The following is a 19365-nucleotide window of genomic DNA, read 5'->3' on the forward strand; positions in this document are numbered from 1 at the left end:
CACCAAGGCGCCTGAGAGCCCCACCACCCTTCCAAACGCATTGGCGGCCATCGCTCCACTGGACCTAACAATACAGATGTAGGACCATGTAGGCCAAACAATCCTCATCAGTCTATACCCACCACACAACCTGTAATCCTAATGCTATGCGGCCCCTGCAACCATTGATCATTCTTAAAATTTGAAACAGTCTCTACTTCAACTACTAACTCAATTGATACAATGTGTAGTAGACTTGTGGAATGTAAAAGATTTCTCCATCCAGAAGCTCTTTCATTTACCTTTAACCTATGTCCCTTTGTTCTAAAGTCCTCCATCATCAGAAACAGTGGTAGGAAACAACCAACAGACTGAAATGGAACCAACCAGTGAGCAAAGAGAGAGCGTGTCAACCGAAACCATACTTAACTTGAAAAAATTTCCTTCACAGCTAATTTATAACCACTGCCAATTTATAATCATTAACATCATTAACAATTCTTGATTCAGGTAGGCAAACATGTAACTTTTAATCAAGCACCCCATTTTCAAATGTTTATGTTGATCCTTCACTTCCATCTATACATCTCCACTCTTTTTTTGTTCATATCACATATTTCAGCAATATTATGCGGAAAAAGAGACCCACCACAGACTGATTTTTTTCACAAATTTGGCTAACCGTTCAATATTACGTCCAGAGAAAAGTAAAAATTTACTTCAGCTCAAGATCAACAAAATCAAAGGCATACTGTGTGGTCCCTGTTGCCGCCTAAGGCTAACAACCTCACCAGATAGAGGTACAGCATTTGCAGTGAAAACCCTGACTACTTAATTCTGAGCTGAACTTTTTAACTCCTCATGCATCCCATTACCAACTTATTATGCAACCTAGAAAATGGCTTTGTTACGTTCCAACTCCTATTACACTGCCATTGCCCTAATCAACAACTTCATCATTCATGAATCAACATCTTCAGAGCTTTACTTGCTGCCTTCCTGCCTATGCCCTTAAATTTCAACCACAACTAAGAAGCAAAGGGTAAATAGAAAGCTAATTGCAGTGGTATTAGGTTTCAGCCTGTGTTTCCATTCAGGAGTTCAGAATACAGAATTTCTATGTAAGAAAATTAAGCAAGGCTCCCTCTGAATGCAACAGTTTTCTGTTTGGCAGTTTTCAAGCGGATCTTGGTGTTAAAGTGGGTCTCTGAGAATAGAGCAGACTGTTACTGTGTGCGCTTATCATTGGAAAGGGCAGAGAGCCAAAGACAGGAAGGGCAAAAGATTTTGGATTGGACAAGACCCATTGTTGATTGCAGTCCATCCTGATTGATTTATAGCAACAAATTATTTTAAGTGAAAATGCAAAACATGTCCTCTCCCACACAATGCCCTGCAAACCTATTATAATTCCCAGTAATCTACTTCATGATCCTCAAAACGTTCCACAGCATTATTCACTCAACTCTGAACCAACTTATCCCGGCATATATGTTGCCCCCACCTTTCACTTTACTGTTTGCTCCCAAAACTTGCTACCATCAGAAGCTGATCACACTGTCACTATAACCTGAATTTTATAGCTATCCATTTAGCCTCATTCCCTCATCCTTTCAAATATTTCATCATCTTTGTTTAAAAACTATGGATCTACTTCTACTGCTTTTTGATCTGCCACTTCATGTCCTATTAATATTCTACATAAAATAACTCTCCGAATCTCTCTCTTTATTCAATTGGTTTATCTTAAGTTAATACTCCACTTTGTTCATATGAAAAGAGCATGTGTTTCCTTCATCACTCCCCATAACTTAAGCCTCTCATCCATGGTATCATCTTATATGATTAATTTCTACATCTTCTCCAATCTTCATATCTTATCCAAGCTGACGCCCAGCTGGACAATATCTGAACTGTAGCCAGCCTAATAATATTTACTGATTTATTATTATTTCTCTGCAATTTCATAAATATATAATCCTATTTATAAAGTCTAGGATTCCTCATTTTTTTAAAATTCACTTCAAAAGTCCTTTCAAAAATCTGTTATTCAATCTCTCTACTTCTCTAAGTTTTACTACTTAACGTACATACCTTATCTTTAATTAAAACTTTTACAGTTGAATGGATGATAATGAAGAAGAAAATCAATAAGGCAAAAAATGAAAAGAATTATTTCATTTTTAAAAGTTCTCGTGAGTTTTGTACACTTCTCCAGTTCAATAATATCACTAAAGCTATTCACGATTCATTCTGTACATTACTAAAGAGAGAACAACACACACACTTAAGCTGATGCATTTAAATATTAAGCATCAAATACTGGTTGCATGACATTCGTAATCCATTAACACATTGTTCCACCAATGACACATTTGTAACGGGTGGCTCTTCAACCCTGAAGTTTCATCAGCAGGGAAACAATACTACTCAAGCCATCCTTCAAAAATGTACAGATAATCATACAATTGGGAATTATTTCAATTTACATCCTACTGCACTCATTTTAATTATCACTATATATTTCAAAGATGACAAGCCAAATTGAGCTACATGTCACACAAACTATTCAACCATAACAAACATGATCACAGAAATATTTCGATCATTCTGAAACATTAAACTTTAACATTGCAGTATTTATTTAATATTAAAGGTGAGAAAAGTACCCACAATATGTAAAATTAAAGCTTTTTATCGTTTAATGCAAACAGTATGTGACAGAAGCCCAATACTCCAATCTGTATCATAATCCATGAAATAAATTAAATTCATTTTCAGCCTACTTGTCATATGGCATATCTTATTAAGGTGAAAATTAATGTGGTCCATTCAGAGAAGTTCTAGTGTATGATGCCAGTGGTATGTTCATGTAAAATATAACCAGATTTACATGAATCACAGAATTTCATTAATCCAGTCGAAACTCCTTTTACAATTACTGAGTTGTCTAACATCTTTCACCATAACTTATGATTGCCACTAAGTTTCTCAGAATACACACAACACTAGAACAGGCCAACAAGCATTTTAACCTCCATGCCGCATAAAGGCAGCAAGTTCCTCAACCAAATGGTGCAAGAATAAAGACCCATGAACAGCTTTGCTGTTTGAGGACATTAAGGAAGTGTTCAATCTACAATGACTCCTGGTACTTATTCTTACATTAAAATTCTTGTCCTCGAATTCAAATCCCTCTATGGCCTTATACAGCACTTTCTCTGTAACCACCTCCAGCCCCCAAAACTCCGAAGCTTCTGTGCTCCTCCAATCCTGACCTCAGGGGTAGGATTTTCTCAGACTCCTTTTGAAACCTAATATATGTTTGTTATAAACCAACAATCGATTCAGAAAGACTAAAGAGCATTAAATTTTTAAACAACATGAATAATTCACATTAGGTGGAAGGTACTCAAACTGCAGGTTGTTAAATGCCAATGAGGCATGTCCTTCAGCTCATCAGGCTTAACCTTCCTCCAGAAACTGTTCAACTCTTCTCCCCCCGCAACCAACCTGCACTTTTCACAGAATCTAACTGTCTACTAACTGACGACAGATTTTTGCCTCCATCACCCGACCCAGTAAACCATTCCAGTATTAAATCACTCAGAGGTACCTCCTGGCATTGATTCTGAACTTGCCTTTTCCCCATCCATTCCCCTCTAGCCATAAAGTAGTAATTTAACTTGAAATAATTTTCAGGATTAACCTTTACTATTTCATTTCATACAAAGTACCATTTTGAATAAAGTTCTTTTCATTTGCCACCATTCAGCGCATACACCTCAGGAGCTTTTCTGACCTTTCCTCAACTCATTGGCCTCTACCATAAGGATTCAGCTCCATCATTTTCATGACCTGGATGCTTTTTCTTCTTTCTCACTAATCAAAACTAAACATAGTAGTAGTAGTATTTAAGGTGCACCATATTGATCAGAGCCACCACCCAGTCCATGTGACAATCTCTGACATGGCAATATAGCACAGCATTTTGTTTGCCTTATTGATTTAGAATTAGAATAGCTATGCATGGTTGGCGCTGAGTCACTTCTCTTGTCTCTCCAATAACTGACTCAATACCATTAAATACATCCCCCTCATTCTTTTTCTCTAATGTACAACTTACACTTCCTTATTTAATTTCAGCTGCCACTTCTAAATATTGACTTGCTCTTCTGTAGCTCTGATTAATTCATTATACTTTACTTCTTTCCAAGTCTGGCACCTCGAATTTAACTAACGTAAATTCTGTTTCTGAATCCTGATCATTTGCAAATCTGCTTTCAGTATATCCCCAATACCTAATGTTTCCTCTCTTCCAATTCCTTATTTGAATCTAGGCTTTTCCTTAGGATATCCACTAATGTAAGCCTACATGGCAAATAGAACAAAGACAACCTTTTGAAAGTCGTGATACACTCTCCCATAGGGCTTTCCAAGGTTCACTTCCTCCATCAGAATCTCTTCCCTTTTAAACCATGCTGGCTTCCACTCAAGGTTATTTTCACACTTAATCAACATTTGTTTCAAATGATCAACTCCATTCCTACAGGTCAACAGTTACTTGGGCTTCTTTTTGTCAACATAAGACAGCAAGTGGTATGTTGGCCTTTCTTACAAGAGAATTTTGAGTATATGGATAAAGATGCCTTACTGCAATTATATGGAGCCTTGGTGAGGCTGCACCTGAAGTACTGTGTGCAGTTTTAGTCTCCTTACCTAAGGAAAAATATACTTGCCATAGAAGGAGTGCAGCAAAGGTTTACTAAATTAATTCCTGGGATGGAGGGCTTGTTCTATGACGAAAGATTAAATAGATTGGACCTTTATTCTCTGGAGTTTAGAACAATGAGGTGATTTCATTTAAACATACAAAATTCTTACAGGGCTCGACAAGCTAGATGCAGGAAGGATGTTTCCCTTGGCTGAAAGGTGGTCTAGAACCAGGGGACACAGTCTCAGAATAAGGACAGGCCATTTAGGACTAAGATGTGGAGGCGTTTCTTCACTCAGAGGGTGGTGAATCTTTGGAATTCTCGGCCCCAAAGGGCTATGGAGGCTCAGCCGTTGTGTATGTTCAAGACTGAGATCGAGAGATTTCTACATATTAAAAACATCAAGGGATATGGGGATAGTGCAGGAAAATGGTGTTGAAGTAGATCAGCCATGCTCTCATTGAATGGCAGAGCAGGATGGAAGGGCTGAATGGCCTACTCATGCCCCTATTTCTTATGTTCTTATGTTTATTTCTTGAGAATAGTTATCTAGCTGGATCCTTTTTACTGTAGAGAATTCTCCCTGTGTTCACTGACTTTCTCACGGTCAGAGTCAGCACGCCATAAGAAAAAGATGTGCGTCACGATCATACTGTAATGCCTTTGAATCATGATTAATCTCACTCAAATTTATCTCTGTGTTAAAGTTCCTTGTAGCTAATTGAGTCATAAACTAATGTATTCAGTGTGATTCAATAAAATTTGCTGAGAAAGGAAGGCTGGCCAAAGTGAACCAAGAATTTCAAATGCTTTCAAGACACCATTATTTCCCATAATAAATGAAGCTTCCAATGCTCTAAGATCCTGAATTCAGCAAAAAACCTCAAAAAATTATTCACAAATTATCAAACATACCTATTAAGTTATATTTAAATTAAGCTGTATTTTTGTATTTCAGTAATTAATATCTTACATAAAAGCCTCTGCTTCACTCAAAAACTAAACTTTTATAAGTTTATATTTTGCCTTACACAAGTCTTCAGGGATTCATCACAACCTAAGCTTGGGCAGAATACCCCATCATGTAGCAGCAGGAATTTCTTGCTGCTAGTTTTGTGACATTCTGAACTTCTTTCAGAAGCCAGGAAAAATGCAATGGAGAACAATTTGACACTTTCTTTCTGCATGTATTCATAAATTAATTAATAGCTGAATTGAACTGCCTAAATTCCAAAAAAACAGTCAAAGTGTTTTATTTAAAGCCAGAATAAAATGTAATGTTTAGTAGAAAGTCCAACCCCCTTCATTTTTGGCTCACTACAGATAAGAATCTTTCATTTCTTGAATGAATGAAGCTACTGTACTATTATGAGCTAAAATATTTTCTCCATCTAAATTTTATAAATTTTCACAACACTAACCTAGGTATGAGCGAAATGTGTGCAAATGAGGCATATGTGAAAGAATTAGGTACAAAGTCTGGGATTGTGGGGGGGGGCGGGGGTCGATGACAACCATGTCAAAAGTGGGATCCAAAATACTGTGCAGAGGAAGGTGAGTGCATGTGGCGGAGGCATGGGTACATAAGTGAGAGACATGAAGTGATCATTGCCAGTGTTTTGATTTTATTTTGTTACTCTGTACTTGTCAAAGAGGTTTATTTTCTTCTATTATTAATAAAAATCATCAATAAAGTGCATAAAACTGTACATTCCGTGAGCAGAAACTTGGGTCTGGATTTTGTGCTTTTAGGCACACCTGACTGATGGTCATAAAAGTGGAGCTGAGAGTGTATTATACTCTTGCTGATTATTGTCAATCCTCATATTTCCTTGTGGATGCTGACCATGCTCAGACAAATGGTGTAGGCTCCAACCCCACAAAAACAAAGGGACCTCAACCAGGTGTGTAGGAACAAGCTGAAAAGCATAAACTTATAGAACATAACCATGACTCATATGCAACTAAGCAAGAAGCATACTGCAGCGATTTCCAAAATCTAGGAGTCTCAATATCATTTGTTGAAGTTAAGTGAAGTACCACTTCCATGTTCTTCGACTTCCAAACCCTGGCATTTCTGCCTGTGCAGAGACAGGAATGATCAATAAAGCCAGTTGGTGTATTTACACCAGGGAACATCCTCCAATAGCTAAAAACAATCTTGAAGAAAATAAACGTTCATCTACAGCATCAGCCAGGCACTGAAATAAAGATTTGTATTTATATAGTTCATGGCACACTGACGAGATATCCCAAAGGAATTTACAGCCAACAAAACACTTATGAAGTGTAGTCACTGTTGTAACCCAGGAGAACATAAGAACACAAGGAATAGGAGCAGCAGTGGACCAGATGGACCTGTTCAGCCTGCTTCGCCATTCAATACGGTCATGGCTGATCTTGAGCTTCAACTTCATTTTCCTGCGCACTCCTCATATCCCTTGGATCCCTGAGAGACCAGAAAGTTGTCTATCCCAGCCTTAAATATAGCCAATGATGGAGCATCCAAACCCCAGCCAAGGGAAACAACATCTTCTCAGTATCTACCCTCTCAAGCCCCTTTGGAATCTTGAATGTTTCAATGAGATCACCTCTCATTCTTCTAACCTCCAGCAAATGTAGGTCCAATTTATTAAACCATAGGACAACTTTCTCATCCCAGGGGCCAATCTAGTGAATCTTCACTGTACTAAATCCTTAAGTATATCCTTCCTTAAAAATGGACTTAAAACTGCACACAGTATTCCAAATATGGTCTCGCTAAAGCCTGGTACATTTGTAGCAATATTTTTTTTATTCCTGTACTCTAATCCCCTTGCAATAAAGGCCAACATGCCATTTGCCTTCTATGAAGTCCGACGTACCTTAAGGGAGAGAGCAGAGGTCGGGAACTCCAAATCCTGACAGACCTTAAGAGTTTCTGCACACGCGCAGACCAGGAGTGAGCAGCACATGCACAGATCTGCATCTTTAAGTTCTTTGGGGTGAGGTCCGGCCCAGCGCACCTGTGCATGGAGAAAAGCAGCGCCAAAAAACAGATCATGTGACTGGGAGCGGAGTGCCATTGAAAAAGGGTCCCAGGCAGGGGTCAGGGAGAAGTCCTAGACAGGAGACAGGAAAAGGAAGAGTTCCCAGTTAAGTTAAAAAGTAGGAAAAGGGTTGAAGTTAGCAAAGTGAAGAGGGCTCAGGGAAAGCCCCGGTAATCCAAGAGGGCTCAGGGAAAGCCCCGGTAATCCAAGAGGGCTCAGGGAAAGCCCCGGTAATCCAAGAGGGCTCAGGGAAAGCCCCGGTAATCCAAGAGGGCTCAGGGAAAGCCCCGGTAATCCAAGAGGGCTCAGGGAAAGCCCCAGTAATCCAAGAGGGCTCAGGGAAAGCCCCGGTAATCCAAGAGGGCTCAGGGAAAGCGCTGTAGATCCAAGAAGGCAGCCAAAGGTTGGTGACTCTGTGCTGTGAGCCGGTGGGGCAAAGGTATCCCCTTTGAAGCAGCAGTGGTCTGCTCAGCACAGCCAAACTAGTAAAGAAAGTTAGAGGGAACACTGGTTGTAAGACTGTAGTAAATTAGAGATAATGAGGGGTAAGAGTTCATGGAGACATATACAAGCAAAGGTGAGAATTTATGATCCAAGTTTTGTTGACCAGTACTAGCTTCCACTGTGGCACAGGCAGGGATGATGGGTGAACAGGACTTGGTGCAAGTAGGATACGAGCTGCAGAGTTTTGAATGAATTCAAGCTTATGCAGTGTGTAAACTACATTGTATAATACAGATGTATCATGCGATTACGCTCTTTGAACCTTGAAGGGAGATCTGATAGAAGTGCACAAGATGATATATTTATATAGGCTGGACAAAGGAAAGCTGTTCCCATGAGCTGATAGTACAAGGACCAGGGGGTATAGATTAAAGGTTTTGGCAAAAGATACAGAGGGAAACGAGGAAGAACTCCTTTTATGTACCGAGTGCTAATGACCTGGAACTCGCTGCCTACAAGGATACTGGAAGCAGACACAATCAATGATTTCAAAAGGAAATTGGATAAGTGTTTGAAGGAAATAAACTTGCAGGGCTATGGGGATAGAGCAGAGGAATGGGACTGACTAGACTGCTCTCCAAAGCTGGCATGAGCCAAATGACTTCCTTCTGTGCCATTATGACTTACACTCAAAAATGGTCCAACTTAAGACATTAATGTAAAGCTTTATCCTGAAAGAAAATGAGATCTGTCAACAACAGTTGGTTAACAGCTTCAAATTTTTGTAAATAATTAAATCATTTGAGGGTTCTTCCATGCAAAATAAAATTCCACATAACAAGTCTGAAACTTACTGCTATTTATTATAAATGTACTTACGACATTCCAGAAACTGTTTTAACCTCTCAAAAACTGTGTTCAGAAATTCCTAAATAAAAAAGGGAGAAGGTGGGTTCGGGAAGAGTTGGGAGAGAAAACACAATTAGAGTACTGATAAATAACAAATCTAACAGACCAACAACAACAAAATCAGATCCTATTCACACTTGTGAACAGTTTTGAAATATTGTGCACTTTCATTTGCATTTAAAAAAATGCTATCCTTACACAATAAAAATTTCAAAACCATGCTTATTAGGCACTAATAGGAAAGTTCAAAGTTCAGAAGCTTTTCAAATTCTATGAAATCTACAGACTTCGATCAATTCTAAAAATTCATGTGAAGGATAATAAAAAAAGGAAATTGGTCTATCTTTTGAGTTTATGGATTCAGGGCACAGATCCTGAATTTACTATTTTTCCGAATATCAAAAATTGTTGAATTCCCTGAAGAACTCAAAACGGTTTCAAATTTAGAATTGTGGCTAAAATGCTTATGAAGCAAGCATGATAAACATTTTCTCATGTAATCAGGCATCCAAAACAAAAATTAAACTCTTCAGTGGGACACATCACATCTTATGCCTATGTTATTACAAACGTGGACGGAATTTTACACCAGCAGCATTTTACGGTGGCAAAATCAATGGAGTTTTGAATGGCTCGTTGTATTTTACAGCCCCACCCCCGCCATGACGGGGCTGTAAAATTCCGTCCCTGTGTCCATTTCAAGGACCCAAGGAGGCTGCAATCAGTTATTGATAAGAGGGTGGTGGAATGGGCAAAAAAGTAGCGGATGAAATTCAATGTCAGGAAACGTAAAGTGGTACACTTTAGTTAAAAAATGAAATAATTAAACATTAAATGAGGTGCAATAATGTGGAACAGCAGAGAACTTTGGGGCTTTAAATTCACACAGTAATAATAGCTGCACTTAAAAGGAAAATGACATAAGAAACTAACAGAGTACTCGGTTTCATAGCAAGAGGTGTAGGACATAAAAGTTGAGGTGTCATGATGAATCCATATAAAAACTTCACTAGGCTACATTTGTTTAGTACGTGTAGTTTTGGGTTCCACCATACATCAAGACAACAGGGCATATACAATGAATCACGAGAATGTATAAAGGAATACAAGCACAAAAAGAAAAGCTTTAAAAATTGAAGATCATTTTCACCAGGCAGAGAGATTCTAGGTTGCTTTTATACTTTAAAATTGTGACAGAACGGCACAGAGTAGATAGGAACAAACTGTGTCCAATAGCTGAGGCATCACAAAAGAGGCGAGGTAGATGTTCGACAAAGTGCAAGTGATTTGGAAGAGAAAGCGAGAGAAACTTTTCTGGGTTTTTTTTTGTATTGCGAGGCTGCGGAATGCAATATTAGATTCAGTGTCAATTTTGGAAGCCGGTTAGATAGGATGTTTGAAAGAAAGAGGAAATGAGAGTATTGAACCATGGTGTGGGGATGGGACTTGGGATTACTGCTGGTCAATTGTTCCTCACTGATGTTTTCTGATACTTAGAATTCAGTTTTCGTCAGCTGGCTATTTGATCAATAACTTAAGTACCTAATTTGAGCAATCATTTTTTGTGCTACTGATGTATGACACCATGACCATGAAGTGCAATTACATTGAAATTAAAATGAGAGGAATCGTCATTTGGCCCACCATGTCCACATTGATTTATCTCTCGTGGTTTACCAGGCATCAGTGATCACCATGCTCCTATATACTTCAGAAACTTGGACAACCTACAGCAAGCATCTCAAAGCACTGGAGAAAATGCCTTTGCAAGATCTTCCAAATCCGGCGGCAAGAAAGGGGGTCCAACAGCAGCATCCTCTCCCAATCAACTTGCCCAGAATAGAGGTGCTACTCATTCAAAACCAGCTCCGCTGGGCAGAACATGCTATTCGCATGCCTGACACCAGACTCCCAAAGCAACTATTCCAGTCAGAACTCAAGTGCGGCAAGAGACTTCCAGTGGTGCAATGGAAATACTTTAGGGTGTCCTGAAAGCATTTCTGAAGAGGTTAAACATCCCCCTGATTCATGGGAGTCTGGGCTTGTAACTGACCAACATGGAGAATGTTCATTCGGGAAGGCACGCACACATTGAGAGACTTCAGAAATATGCAGAAGTGGAAGTCTAGGCATCAAAGAAAGTGCACAAAGCTCCCAACAATTCATATACCCGACTCCCCGAGCACCACCTGCCCGCACGTGGCAGAATCATCATATCATGCATTGAACTTGTCAGCCATCTCAGAACCCATTGAATCAAACTGGAAACAAGTCATCCTCGATCCCAAGGGACTGCCTAAGTAGCAGTTGATCTGAAGGCTCCACAATAGTAGTGGTCCTGGTACCACAGGCCAACCCTGTTCCCAACACTTTCTATCCAACCTTTCCCTTAAACACTTAGCTAATTATTTTGATAATGTTGCGTGATTCCTTTCATGTATTTTTATTCATTTATGGCTTATGGGTGAAGCTGGCAATGCCAGCATTTTCTGCCCTTCCCTAATTAATCTTGAAAAGGTGATGATGTGTTGCCTTTTTGAACTGCTGCAGTGCATACTGCTGTTAGGTAGGGTGTTCCAGGATTTTGACCTAGTGATCGAAGGATGATACATTTTCAAGTCAGAATGGTGTGTTGACTTGAAGGGGAATTTGTAGACTATTATGAGATTTGGAGGTGAGTGGCTCTTTCAGAACCCAAACTGAGCACTGGTGAGCTGGTTATTGCTGTTTAAGTGCCATTTGATAGCACTGTCGGTAACACCTTCCATCACTTCACTGATGTACTACTGGGGTGGTAATTTACCAGATTGAATTTGTCCTGCTTTTTGTAGGCTAGTTCTGGAGTGGAACTCTTCAGCACTGCAACCAGGATGTTGCCAGGGTCTACTGCCTTTGCTGCATTCAATGTGCTCAGGCATTTCTTGATATCACGCGGAATGAATCAAATTGGCTGAAGACTGGCATCTGGGATAATGGGCCCATGGGAGGCCAAGATGGATCATCCACTCTGCACTTATGGCTGAAAATAGTTGCAAATGCTTCAGCCTTGACTTTTGCAATCACACACTAGGCACTCCCATCATTCAAGATGGGGTTGTTCGTGGAGCCTGTTATTCCATTAATTTGTTTGATTGGCACCACCATTCATGACTGGATGTGGCAGAACTGCAGACCTTTGAATTTATCATTGGTTGGGGCATAAGCTCATCTTCGTCAACAGCATGCTGCTTTCACTGATTAGCATGCTTCAAGTCCTTCAGTGTGGCTTCACCAGGTTGATACCTCATTTTTAAGTATGCCTGCTGCTGCTCCGGAATGCTTTCCTACACGTCTCATTGAATCGCAGTCGGTCCCTTGATTTACTGTGAGGGACGTGTTAGGCCCATCAGATCACAGATTGTGGTCGAATACAATTTTGCTGCTGCTGATGGCCCCTGTCGACTCATTGGTGCCCAGTTTTGAGCTGTTGGGTCTGTTCTTAATCCATCCCATTTGGCATGGTCATAGTGCAACACAACACAAAGGAGAATCTTTTGAGTGAGAAGATGGGATTTCAACTCCGGAAGGATTATGCATTGGTCACATCTCCTGATACTGTCATGGACAAATGCATCTGCAAGAGGCAGATTGATGAGGATGAGATCAAATAGTTTTTTTCCTGTGCCAATTGTCTCACCACCCACTGTAGGCCCAGTCTAGCAGCTATGTCCTTCAGAAATAGGCCAGCTCAGTCAATACTGATGCTACTGAGCCATCTACCACCACAAATTCACAGCAAGAACTTTGGCCCTTTTTTTTTATTAATTCGCGTGATGTGGGCATAACTGGCTAGGCCAGCATTTATTATCCATCCCTAATTGCCCTTAAGGTGGTGGTGGTGAGCTCCCTTCTTGAACCACTGCAGTCCCTGTGGTGTAGGTGCACCCACAGTGCTGTTAGGGAGGGAGTTCCAGGCTGTTTACCCAGCGGAGTAGTTGTCAAAAGATTGATTCAAAGGAAAAATCTTAAAAACCTGATCAACTTAAATAATTCATCTAGGGAATAATGTATCAAAACAATAAAATTTCTGCAACCTTTCCTGCAATAAAGCTTGAGGAATTCATGGCAGTAAAAGGTCAACCACATTCCATTACTTTGTACCAGATACCTGAGCCACATCAGCTCTAATTAACCCTCTTGGCCACTGTGCCTTCTGAGAGATGATGAGAGAATCACTGCTGTTGCTATCAAGGTGGCATTTGACAGGCTCTGGCACCAAGCAGCCCTTGTATAACTGAAGCCAACAGGTATCGGCCTTGGGAGCAACAGTTATTGTCCAAAAAAGGTGGTTATGGTTGGTCGAGGCCAATAAATAGCAAATAGCATTCACACCAAACACCAGGCAATGCCAATCACCAACCCAAGAGCCTAACCACCTCCCCTTGGTAGTATTGTCACAGAGACCCCCATAATTAACAACCTGGCATCCCATTAACCAGGAACGCAATTCAAACAGCCACATAAATTCTATAGTTAAGAGAGCAGGTCAGGGGTTAGGTAATCTGTAGCTCAACTCCTGCCTCTACAAAGTGTCTTAATCACCTGGAGCTGCAACACAACACCTTAAAACCACCCAGGGCAAAGCTATCTGCTTGCTCAGCACCCCATCCATCAGCAGAAACATCTATGCCCCCTACCATCAATGCACCTTGGCTGCAATGTACAATATCTACAGAATGATCTGCAGCAAGAGGTTACTTTGACTGTGCCTCTGTCATGAAGCTATTAACATGTATAGCATTTTGGAGGGTGTTTTTCTTTTGGAGAGGAGTTTTGGTCTGCAGGTGTGTCTTGACTGGATTAAGGCCAGCTGGTCTGGGTGCTTAGATGGATGCTAGTTTTGATATTGGGGGAGAGATGGCATGCATTTGTGCTTTTTGAGTGGAGCGTTCGTGAAGTGGAGGGAAAACTTGACGCCTATCAATCAGATGCCAAGCCATATGTTTATATTGCTGATGAGGTTGGTGTTATGAAGGGGGTTTCATTGTTAGAAGGTGAAGTTCAGGGAGATTGTTGATATAATGAGAATTTTAATTCAGATTGTTGATATAATGAGAATTTTAATTCAGTCAGTGGTGGTATGTATAACTTCAGTAGTTTTCGGGTGTGCAGGCAGAGGCAATGTGGGATCAAGAGGCAGCTGTGGGTCTTCAACTGGCTCCACAGTGAAAAGAACCTCATTTTGAATTCGTACGGTGAAAATGTTTTGCTTGGTGTTTGGTTAAGTCTATGGGTTGCTGTTGCCTTCATGGAGATTAGTTTGGTAAAAGTTATGATAGTAGTAATTCGTAGGCATGTACATATATGTTAACCTGTGTAAATTAATAAAATGTTTCATTTAGTTAATGTAAAACCTCGAGAACTAGTGGTCTGATTCCTGAGTTTAGAGTCGCATCTCAAACATAACATTTAAAATTATTGGTTATGACAGTTGTTCAAAGTTTCCCTCTGGGATTTTTAAAATAACTCCACTTTACTAACTGCATCGGTCATAACAGCCTCCAACATCCACAAGGGGAAGAGCATCAAGTGCATGTGAACAACATAACTCCAAGCTCTTGACCTGGATATGCATTGCCGCTCCTTCATCATCTCCAGACCAAAAATTCTGAAAGTCTATCAAACAACAATATAAGGGCACCTCTCCCACTTGGACAATAGCAATCAAAGATGGTAACTTCTCAAGGACAACTAAGGACCATCAATAAATGTGCATATTCATATCCCAAAGGATGAGAAAGTTATCAAAAAATGTATTAGAGTAACGAAATGACTTAAATTTTCAAAACTTTTGTTTGTCAGAATATTTGCGTGTTTTGAGGCATGCAAAACATTGTCCATCAAATATTGCCCATGTTAAAACTTTACGTCTTTTAAGAAAATTATAGTACAGTAATTCCTCACTTAATGTAGTTCCGTTCCTGAAAAGTGCAACTTTAAATGAAACATTAAGCAAATCAGATTTCCCATTATAACCAATGCAAAGCTATAGTTGGGTCCTACAGAATCTTTCTCAGCAGAAAATAAACATGAAAGCATTATATCCTGAGAGATGAAATGCTTTACATTGCTAAATTCCTATATTTGTAAATGAAATAACTTGCAAAATAAAATAAATTTAAAAATATAAAGGAGTATCCTAACTCTTTCAACTAACCTCCGGCTCGCTGTCTACCCCACTCGCTGACTCTCGGGTTTGCTGCCTCTCCTATCCCCAACCCTATGGCTCACTGCCTCTCCCAGTCCCTGGCCCTCCAGCTTGTCTTCTCTCCCGGTCCCTGTCAATGGTGCTCGTGGACTGTCCTGATTGCCAAGCCTCTGTGAACGAGGGTTCGCAGGATGAGCGGTGAGAGGTAGGAACAGCAGTTTCGGGTTGCAGGGGTAATCCACAGCTGGAGAGGCAGTGGGAGGGAAGGTCGGCAGCGAGAGGGAAGGTCACACAGACCGGCCCCAAAATGACATTAAAACGTTTAACTCCCAACGTTAAAAACAAATACCAGCACTTTTAACTGACTAAATTAAAGCTGAGCAACTTAAATGGGAATTGTGATTTTGTAACAAAGCTATCCAAATCAAAGAACAAAGAAAAGTACAGCACAGGAATAGGCCCTTCGGCCCGCCAATCATATTGCCCGTCAACTAAAACATTTTGCACTTCCGAGGTCCGTATCCCTCTGTTCCCATCCTATTCATGTATTTGTCAAGCTGCCTCTTAAACACCACTATCGTACCTGCTTCCACCACCTCCTCTGGCAGTGAATTCCAGACACTTACTACACTCTGCATAAAAAAACTTGCCCCGCACATCTCTTCTATAGGTTTCTCCTCTCACATTAAATCTATGTCCCCTAGTAATTGACTCTTCCACCCTGGGAAAAAGCTTCTGACTATCTACTCTGTCCATGCCACTCATAATTTTGTAAACTTCTATCAAGTCGCCCCTCAATCTCCGTCGCTCTAGTGAGAACAATCCGAGCTTCTCTAACCTCTCCTCACAGCTAATAACCTCCAGACCAGGCAGCATCCTGGTAAACCTCCTCCGCACCCTCGCCAACGCCTCCATATACTTCTGGTAATGTGGTGACCAGAATTGCACACAATATTCCAAGTGTGGCCTAACCAAGGTTCTATACAGCTGCAGCATGACTTCCCAGCTTTTATACTCAATACCCCTGCCAATGAAGGCAAGCATGCCAGATGCCTTCCTGACTGCCTTATCCACCTGCGTTGCCACTTTCAGTGACCTGTACACCCAGATCCCTCTGCCCGTCGATGCACTTAAGGGTTCTGCCATTTACTGTATAATTCCTGCCTGTATTAGACCTTCCAAAATGCATTACCTCGCATTTGTCCGGATTAAACTCCATCTGCCATTTCTCCGCCCAAGTCTTCAACCGATCTATATCCCGTTGTATCCTTTGACAATCCTCTTCACTATCTGCAACTCCTCCAACCTTAGTGTTGTCTGCAAACTTACTAATTAGCCCAGTTACATTTTCCTACAAATCATTTATGTATACTACAAACAGCAAAGGTCCCAGCACTGATCCCTGCCGAACTCCTCTTGTCACAGATCTCCATTCAGAAAAGCACCCTTCCACTGCTACCCTCTGTCTTCTATGACCAAGCCAACTCTGTATCCATCTTGCCAGCTCACCTCTGATCCCATGCGACTTTACCTTCTGTACCAGTCTACCATGAGGGACCTTGTCAAAGGCCTTACTGAAATCCATGTAGATAACATCCACTGCCCTTCCATCGTCGATGATCTTTGTCACTTCCTCGAAAAACTCGATCAAGTTAGTGAGACACGACCTCCCCTTCACAAAACCATGCTGCCTCTCACTAATACGCCCATTTGCTTCCAAATGGTAGTAAATCTTGTAATGAAGAAACTTCTCCAATAATTTCCCTACCACTTACGTAAGGCTCATCGGCCTGTAGTTTCCTGGATTATCCCTGCTACCCTTCTTAAACAATGGAACATTGGCCATTCTCCAGTCCTCTAGGTCCTCACCCGTAGCCAGTGAGGATACAAAGATTTCTGTCAAGGCCCCAGCAATCTCCTCCCTTGCCTCCCTCAGTACTCTAGGGTAGATCCCATCAGGCCCTGGGGACTTATCCACCTTAATATTCTTCAAGACGCCTAACACCTCCTCTTTTTTGATCCTAACATGATCCAGGCTATCTAAACACTCTTCCCTAGACAAATTGACCGCTAAGTCCTTCTCTTAGGTGAATACCGATGAGAAGTATTCATTTAGTATCTCACCCATCACACAGACCGGCCCCAAAATGACATTAAAACGTTTAACTCCCAACGTTAAAAACAAATACCAGCCCTTTTAACTGACCAAATTAAAGCTGAGCAACTTAAATGGGAATTGTGATTTTGTAACAAAGCTATCCAAATCAACCCATTTAAAAATATATATATACAATATACTTAGTGTCATGTTCCCCTCAATTTTTATCATCTGTCCCTTAAAAATAGAAACAATAGCACATGAAATAATATTTTTTCTATGCCTCCTGATGATTGCCTTTTGGGACTAAAGATAAGTCAAACTGCTTAATCAAAAAATATTTGCTGTTATAGGTCCACAATTAGACTGAGCAACCTTGAGGCTATGGAAGGGGAGGGGACCAATACGAAGAACCAGCAAGGATCCCACTTTCGATTACAATTAGCCTCTGAAATAAGTGGGTATCAAGTGAAGACAAAGATGAGCTCTACAATGATTTTTTTTTACATAAAAGAAGCCATGGCGACAAACTACCATACAACATTACGGTCAAATGCAATACAAAGGTCTTAATAACTGATGAATCAATACAGGAGTAGGTCTGGCGTCAATGCAAAGGGGACATATTAAACTCCCAAGCTCTTTTGGTAAAGACTGAAAGTCAAGTTGCCACATGGAATAGTTGCAAAGGGCACAGGCTGACAGGAGATCATTTGCCACCTTTCTGAAATAACTAATTTCCATTTATCTGCCCCTTGCAGAAACCATTTTTTTCCCCGCAATTTTATATTCACTGTCCTAAATTCAGAATATGAATTATGCTTCAACCGTTATTTCTGGTAGAGCATTTCATATCCTCAAACAGGATAACTAACTGGGGAATCAATGTGAGGATAAAATATGCCTGACCTCAAACGCAAAGGCAGACACTGGCAATTTTGAGAATAGATTAACCTATTTTATGATGTATACATGTGAGAAGAATTTTAAAAAGCTGGATCTGGAGGGCATGCAGGGGGCGTGGCACCAAGAAATGACAAAATAGAAAATATCAGGGCCTTAGCTGAACCTAGAAAATGGGAATGTATATAATATTCAGAGAAAATGCAGTTAAACACGATAGGACAAGGAAAGCTACAGAAATGTTCCAGTGGGAAGCAGAAAACTACAGTTGAACCATTATGGTGAAACATCTCTTGAAATGAAAAAAATCTAAGCTAAGTCAAGGAGCATACCTCAGGGATCCAAATCAACCTAAGATAGTTGAATGTGTGATAGGAAAGTTATTTTAATAGATTATCTGAATCAACCCAATACAAATAAAAACCCAAGTGGTTCATAAATGGAGTTGGTAAATTAAATGCATGACTGCAGTATGGCCCTTTGTTTCATAGTAGCCAAGATGGTGTTCACCTCAAGCTCGTATTCACAAATGACCCAATGTAGAAAAAATGGGTAGCATTCTGGGAAACAGCAAACCCAGATTGATCAAGTTCAACTGGGATTATTCTATATAAGAAACTAAGTATAAAACTTTAAGAGAGCTCATTTCAAACAAAATATTAACAAATAAATTAGCAAACAATATTCAACACTTCAGAACACATTACATGAAACATCTTTAACAGCATAAGATTAAGAATGCAAATTAAAGACATATCTAAACCAAGACAGAGTAAATAAATGAATATAAATAAGAGAAATTTTTTTAAATATTCTGCAAGGTAGTAAGGGATAGGACTCATTGGGACTCAGGTTCATGTTTAAAGGACAAATAAGGGAGAAGACCGACCTAGAAAAAAAACATAGCTGTTCTCTGTATCAGTGAAAAAATACTCCCATTATAAAAGAATATTCGGCAAAGAGGTGAATGAAACCCATAAAGGATACAAATTGGTTGAAAAAGGTAATGCACAAAAGCCAAGAAACAGTCTGAATATATATTTTTTTTTAAAGTATTCTGAAGGGAAGAGCAAAAATGATGACGAGTGTAACTGAGATAGC

The 19365-nt window shown here is 40.1% G+C and overlaps 1 protein-coding gene across 4 annotated transcripts in view; it reads right to left on the reverse strand.

The window, feature by feature from the left end:
* Positions 1-19365, reverse strand: part of ipo11 (importin 11) — a 712707-nt gene that overhangs the window by 514218 nt on the left and 179124 nt on the right. For all 4 annotated transcript variants that reach the window (XM_078549030.1, XM_078549021.1, XM_078549038.1 and 1 more), the window contains one exon: positions 9047-9095. In XM_078549030.1, coding sequence (XP_078405156.1) covers positions 9047-9095 — 49 coding nt within the window. The remainder of the gene's footprint in view (positions 1-9046; positions 9096-19365) is intronic.

The sequence above is a fragment of the Cetorhinus maximus genome, chromosome 1 (genome assembly GCF_964194155.1).
Source record: "Cetorhinus maximus chromosome 1, sCetMax3.hap1.1, whole genome shotgun sequence".
Lineage (NCBI taxonomy): Eukaryota > Metazoa > Chordata > Chondrichthyes > Lamniformes > Cetorhinidae > Cetorhinus > Cetorhinus maximus.